This window comes from Daktulosphaira vitifoliae, unplaced genomic scaffold (genome assembly GCF_025091365.1).
Source record: "Daktulosphaira vitifoliae isolate Bord-2020 unplaced genomic scaffold, ASM2509136v1 Scaffold_103, whole genome shotgun sequence".
Classification (NCBI taxonomy): Eukaryota; Metazoa; Arthropoda; class Insecta; order Hemiptera; family Phylloxeridae; genus Daktulosphaira; species Daktulosphaira vitifoliae.
In genome coordinates, this window is record NW_026099672.1 from 18,632 (window position 1) to 25,850 (window position 7,219).

The following is a 7,219-nucleotide window of genomic DNA, read 5'->3' on the forward strand; positions in this document are numbered from 1 at the left end:
ATACTAGTATTTTCCTTGAATATTAGCCAAGTTATTAGCACCTAGAGATACGCAGAAGGAAAATAATTATAATTTTTTCTCAATCCATTATATTGTGGTCAGCGACACTTTCTTTGTTGAAAAAAAAAAAAAAATTCTTATTAGCTAGTCGTTTATTGAATTAACTTTTAGTAATTTGTTTCTTGGATTAATTTCATTCGTTGATCGGCATTTTCTTTTGTTATTGTCTAATTAAATTGGTCCTTTACAATTACATATTGTTTCAAAAAAAAAAAAAATTTGTTTTATTTATTAATTGTGAGCGATATTTGTGTTATTTAACACGTCTTCATGGCATCCACAGCAGCAACTCGATTACGGGATCGGGCATAGGTGAAGCGCGCTGGTTATGCAAACCGAATCCAGGCTATGCATACTGCTGCCCAAGGAGCTATCGTGGACCTTAATATGGCGGGTCAATTTTTAGTCTTGTCTGATGGCATCGATCAATTGTGGAAGGCTTTTTTAGTTGAAGATGATGCGTATGTGAATGTATTAATCGATCTTGATGAATTATCAGATTATTCCGATGCGTTAAATATTCAGCTTGAGGGACTGGTCGCGTTTGTCAAGGCAACAGCCAATAGACTTCGAGATTACGAGGCGGATCAGTCAATGGTCTCAGCAACAGAGGAGCCAATAGAACCAATAATTACCAGTGATAGGATGCCGTCAGTTATTAATCCACTTGGTCCGTCCATTGAGAAGGCGCAAATTACTCCTGTCGAATTCAGTGCTACTGTGGATCATGTAGTATCCCCTCAGTCAGCAAGCCATATTGAAGGCACACGGCTCCCGAAGATACCGCTACCTAATTTTAGCGGTGATATTTACAGTTGGTCATTTTTTCGAGATCGTTTTATATCTATGGTTGATCAACGTTCAAATTTATCTAACATAGATAAAATGTATTATTTGTTTGGTTGTCTCAATGAGCAAGCTTTGGAAGCTGTTCGTGGAATAACTTCAGCGGGGGACAATTACAAGTTGGTATGGTCAACTCTGGAAGCTTTATACGATCGGCCTCGGTTAGTAGCTAGTTCTTTAGTTGAGAAACTGATTAAAGCACCACTATCAAATCATGAATCATTGCCTGACTTAATCAAGATCCTTGCTTTGTTCGATGATAACGTTGCTGTCCTCAAATCAATGAACATTTCAGATTTAGGTGACTTTATTTTATTTACAATGGCTTCTAGATGTTTACCTGCTTCATGTCGCTCCATGTTTGAAGAGCAGGCATTAGATGTGTTCCCTACAGTATCTAGTCTTATGTCTTTTATCAAGAGGCGCATTTCAATATTGCAGTTAGTACGTGGTCCAGATGCAGTAGCTACACCATCAACTTCTTCAATCAAGGGAAAACCCGATAAACACCATTCAAACTCAGATAATAAATTCAATCATCATAGTCGATGGAAAAGATCGCAACCCTCGACATTTCTCACTGCAGGAACTCAACAAACATCGCCTTTATGCAAGTGCTGTCAAGGTTTTCATGCTCTGACATCATGTGAACAGTTCAAAAGCTGGGCAGTGGAGACGCGTTTAAAGTGGGTGAGAAAGAATTTTATTTGCTATAGATGCCTCCGTGGAGGTCATTGGGCTCAAAAATGTAATGGTAAATCGTCATGCAGTAAATGTTCTCGCCATCATCATATCTTATTACACAAGGACACAATACAACCTCAAAGTGACATAGATATACCTGTCGGTGTTACTGACATGCCATCTACATCATCTCTTGTTGGTCAGTCCAATTCCTTTTCCGTATTGTTGGGTACAGCCCTCGTGCATGTATCAGATATTGCGGGTACGCTCCATACAGTGAGGACGCTAATAGATTCGGCATCGCAAATATGTGCCATGACATCATCTTGTGTGAAACGGTTAGGACTATATCAAACTAAATGGACTGCTCCGGTGGCAGGATTGGCTGGGGCAGCTGTTCAAAATGTCCAAGGTTTGGTTAACTGTGAAATAAGGCCACGATTTGCGACGTCGCCGGTGTTGCTGATTACGGCCTGGGTCTTTCCTACTATTACAGCTAATATGCCTCGTTCTAAGATATCTAATATGATTGCGAATAAATATAGTAGTTTAGCATTGGCTGATCCACAATTTAATTCTCCTGCACCAGTTGACTTGCTGTTAGGTGCTGATGCTTTTGCGTTCATTCTCAACGGTAAGCGTTTTTCTGTTGATGATTCTTGTCCTGTTGCATTCAGCTCCATATTTGGTTGGATATTGATTGGTTCTGTACCCACGTCTGAACAACATCCACCTCATTCATGCCCAGTGTCGTTGGTAACTTCACTAGATATTATGATGGAAAGATTTTGGACGCTAGAAGAGCCAGACGCCGCTCCAGCGGACTTCACTGATGAAGGCAAGTGTGAGAGCGTGTTCTTAAATGGTTGTACTCGATCCGCCTCCGGTCGTTTGTCTGTTTCTTTACCATTGAAGCATGAGATTGTTGACAATACTTTTATTGGATCACGAGAGGTTGCATTAAAACGCTTTCACCATTTGGAAAGGAAACTGGAGTCTGATCATCGGATGCGAGAATTGTATTGTAACTCTATGGAANTGGATGCGAGAATTGTATTGTAACTTTATGGAAGAGTACATTTCACTTGGTCACATGAATATAGCGCCATCACCGGGTTATTACTTTATACCACACCATGCGATATACCGTCCCTCGGATGTGAATCCAAAATTTCGAGTTGTGTTTGATGCGTCTGCGAAAGCATACAATGGGTTATCTCTTAATTGTTGTTTGTTGTCCGGACCTAAACTCCAGCGTGATGTTGTCGACGTATTATTGTTGTTTCACCTTTACCGGTACGCATTCACGGCTGATATTTGNGCCTTTACCGGTACGCATTTACGGCTGATATTTGCAAGATGTACCGACAGATCGAAATCAATCCTGAACATAGGCGTTTTCAACATATTTTGTGGCGAGCTACACCCTCGGATGCCATCCAAGAATTTGAACTCAACACAGTTACGTATGGAGTCAACTGTGCTCCATATCTTGCCTTACGTACATTAAAATATATAGCTGACCATGATTGTGCAGATTTTCCATTAGTTCGACAAGCGCTACAATATCATACCTATGTCGATGATATATGTTTTGGAGCAGATTCAGTAATTGGTGTGAGGCAATTACAAAAGGATTTAATTTCAGTTCTTAACAAGTCGGGAATGGATTTGAAAAAGTGGTCCAGTAATTTACAGGATATATTGGAGGCAGTAGTGCCTGAAAATCGGGCATGCGGCTCCTTGTCGTTCGATGATGAGGGTAAGGATGGTGTGAAGGTGTTGGGTTTGCGTTGGAATCATCGAGATGATTTTTTATATTATTCATATGAACCTAATTCACTAGTAACCACAAAGCGTGGCATGCTTTCCCTAATTGCCAGAATTTTTAACCCATTATGTTTGATTTCTCCGGTGGTGTTTCTTGCAAAACAGTTGATGCAACGTGTGTGGAAAGCCCAATTAGATTGGGATGACCAATTACCAACTGAAATCCTCGACTTGTGGTGTTCATTTATTTCGGAGTTGCCTTCCTTGCAGAATTTGACAATACCGCGTTTCATACATACACGTCATCGGATAAAAGGCATTTTGTGTGGTTTTTGCGATGCATCGGAGCGTGGATGTGCCGCCATGGTTTATTTAAGAATTGAAAACGCTTCAGGACCACCCTCAATCTCTATGATTGGAACGAAAACAAAATTAGCCCCGATGAAGTCCGAAACGATCCCTAGGTTAGAGCTGTGTGCTGCAGTTTTATTAGCCCGATGGATGGCTCGCATCCATAGCATATTGTCTCAAGAATTAAATATCATGGGCATGTGGGCTTGGTCGGATTCTACGATTGTTCTCAGTTGGTTATCCATGTGTCAGGAGAAGTTTAAAATATTTGTTTCTAATAGAATCTTTAAAATTCATTCGCTAATACCGGACGCGCATTGGTCTTATATTCCCTCCGCGGACAACCCGGCGGATTGCGCATCACGTGGGATGACACCTTTGGAATTGATGAATCATGAGCTGTATTGGCATGGTCCAGATTTATTATCAGGACTACCACTTGAGTCGGATAGTAAAATACCACTTCTGTCAATTGATCAATTGCCTGATGTCAAACCAATACCTGTTACAACATTATCAGTTGAAGTTAAAGAAGAATGGTTTGATCGGTTTTCCTCGTATTGGCGTATGATTCGTGTCGTCGCAAGGCTACAGCGTGTTTTGCTATGTCATCGTAAGCAAATCAAATCCACGGATTTTTTAACTCGTACAGAGTTAGATCAGGCAGCTAATGTGATCGCATTGGCAGCTCAGGCGTCTTCCCTTGGCACACTTTTACATGAACTGAAACATAACTTACCCGTATCTTGTCGACCTATTGCTTGCTTAAGACCCTTCATAGACACTGCTGGTTTGATTCGGGTCGGTGGTAGATTGGTGCATTCTGATTTGTCAGAAAATCAAAAGCATCCCATATTGGTGCCAAAGTCTTCACATATGGCTTTATTATTTGTACGACACTGGCATGAGCTTACTGGACACAGTGGTCCACGTGTATTAACATCAATAATTGGTCGTAAATTTTGGATTCCTTCTATACGATCTCTCATTCGCCATGTAGTTAGTAAGTGTACTAAGTGTGTACGGTTATCTGGAATAAATTCACAGCCATTGATGTCGGACTTGCCACGATCTCGAGTATCAGAATGTCGGCCATTCTCTCGGGTTGGAATTGATTTCGCCGGCCCATTTCTCATGCGTGAACAACGATTACGTAAATCGCGTCATTACAAAGTGTATATCGCAGTATTCGTATGTTTTACGGTTAAAGCAATACATTTAGAATTCGTCTCAGAATTGTCTACAGATGCTTTTTTAGCGGCATTAAGTAGGTTCGTTGCCCGTCGAGGCTTACCGAATGACATATTTACCGACTGCATCACGAATTTTATTGGTGCGCAAAGACAACTTTATGAGATAATAAATAGACCAGAAAATAGAGACATCATTAGTGCTGGTGCTCATAGTCATTGGCACTTTAATCTTCCTAGCGCACCACATTTTGTAGGATTATGGGAGGCAGCAGTACGTTCTGCAAAGATGTTGATGGTTCGTATCATGGGGGAGCAAAACTTCACTCTAGAAGAATTTTCAACTATGTTGTGTCGCATCGAGGGAATTTTAAATTCTCGACCATTGACGCCTTCCTCTTCTGATCCATCAGAGCTGGATTGTCTAACTCCCGGACATTTCCTGATTGGGCAGCCATTGTTGGCTGTTCCCGAAGAGACGATACCAGTTACTTCACGGAAAATTATTAACCGATGGAAGCTCCTCAATCAATGTGTTCAGTCGTTTTGGCGCCGTTGGCATCTTGAGTATTTACAAACCTTGCAAACTCGTACAAAATGGACAAAGGAGGCACCAAATTTAATGGTAAACGATTTGGTGGTGATTAAGGATTCTCAAAACCGTCCCATAAGATGGTCTATGGCGAGAATTATACAAACGTTCCCAGGATCTGATGGGGTAGTACGTGTTGCCCGTGTGAGAACCACACATGGAGAGCTCACGCGGCCAATAGTTAAGTTAGTTAAGTTACCAACTGAAATTTAGTTTTCTTTTAGTGTTTAAAATATATAATATGAATTTTTAAATAATTATTTCATGAAAAATTATTCTTTGTTCTTGTAGTTACCTGTTTATTTATTCATTAATATCTTATTGTAAGTTATTAACAAGATATTTGTGCTTAGTTCACTCACAATCAATGAACTAAATCCTATTATATAACGAGTTGTCCCAGTGATTGATTTTAATGGAAGGTTAAGTGCTAATGGGGGGATCTTCAATGTTATGTTCAAAGATCGGAAAAAAAATATATATATATATATACTCATTTCTAGTCTTTAAAAAAAAAAAAAAAAACTTTATTGGAGGTTGATGTTTACTATTAGTATTGTTATTATTTTTTTTTTTGTATACCATGTTTATTATGTTTTTTTATTTTTTTTTTGGCTTTTGTTGTTTTTCTTCTAATATTGTAAAGTTTGGTGATTTATGTGTATTATGTAATATGTACAGCTAGATTTTGGTCTTCAACTTCTATTCATCATCATTCAACATTTGGAAGATTTGGATCTCCCAAGGGGGAGCATGTTCAAAACAGCACATGTTATCTTCTCTGTATCAGTCGGCATTGATAACGTGTACCGGTTGAACACGGAGGTAGTGGTGATAATATTTGACCGTGAAAGTATACGGCGGCCTTTGACAATACCGAGCCAAATATGTTTCACGGTCAATCAGTCTGTCGGTTGATTAGCTACGGTGGACATTTGTTAATATGTCTGTGCGCTATATGGTATTATAACACCCGTTTACGTAATCGACGTACTCGTGTTTTTTTGTTCTTTGTTACCATATTGATGTTATCCGGCCTATTGTATATAGCCGTGAAAGACTTGTTTAAGAGTTGTGGTCTTATTAAGTTTGGAGTTATTGGTGAAAGCTTGAACACCGGTTTATTCCGTTATTGTTAGACTGTTATTGTCAAAGTTGAAGCTACCACATGGAAGACATTCAAATCAGTAAATAGAACGAGTTAAATCCTGTTATAATATTGTATGTAAATTTATTTATAGTTAAGTCTATTAGTTGTAGCTACATTTGTACTTGGGGACGCCCATTATATTTGTTGATATTTATTAGTTATATTTATTATAAAACGGAACAAAATACCATATTTTTATTTTTATAATATATGCAAATAGGAATTGTACGAATATCAATCTCTTTTATTATATTTGGGTTTACATTTGTTTAATTCATTTCTTTTTTCTGTGTTGATTATTACCATATCAGTCATACGGGCCAACCGTTATTATAGGAGCCCGTTGGCTAACAAGTATATTTTTGTTTCTGATGGAAGTTCCTTATAATCCAATGTATAAAACTTATAACTTTGTTAACTGTTATAACTTTATCAAAAATGACCAAATTAGTATATTTTTTTTTTATTTAGATGCATGTCTTCATCTATCATTTGGTTTTTTTTATAAATCTAACCCTTTACCTACCCACAAGAGGGATTCAAAATAATAACTTTTTTCTTTTTTAGTTAAAGTAA

General features: G+C 38.5%; 2 protein-coding genes across 2 annotated transcripts; both read left to right on the plus strand.

The window, feature by feature from the left end:
- Positions 1 to 408: 408 nt before the first annotated feature.
- Positions 409 to 2,652, plus strand: LOC126909071 (uncharacterized). The gene has a single exon (XM_050691449.1). It carries the CDS (start codon positions 409 to 411, stop codon positions 2,650 to 2,652), a length of 2,244 nt encoding a protein of 747 aa, XP_050547406.1.
- Positions 2,653 to 2,949: 297 nt separating this feature from the next.
- Positions 2,950 to 5,706, plus strand: LOC126909072 (uncharacterized). The gene has a single exon (XM_050691450.1). It carries the CDS (start codon positions 2,950 to 2,952, stop codon positions 5,704 to 5,706), a length of 2,757 nt encoding a protein of 918 aa, XP_050547407.1.
- The last annotated feature ends 1,513 nt before the right edge of the window (positions 5,707 to 7,219 follow it).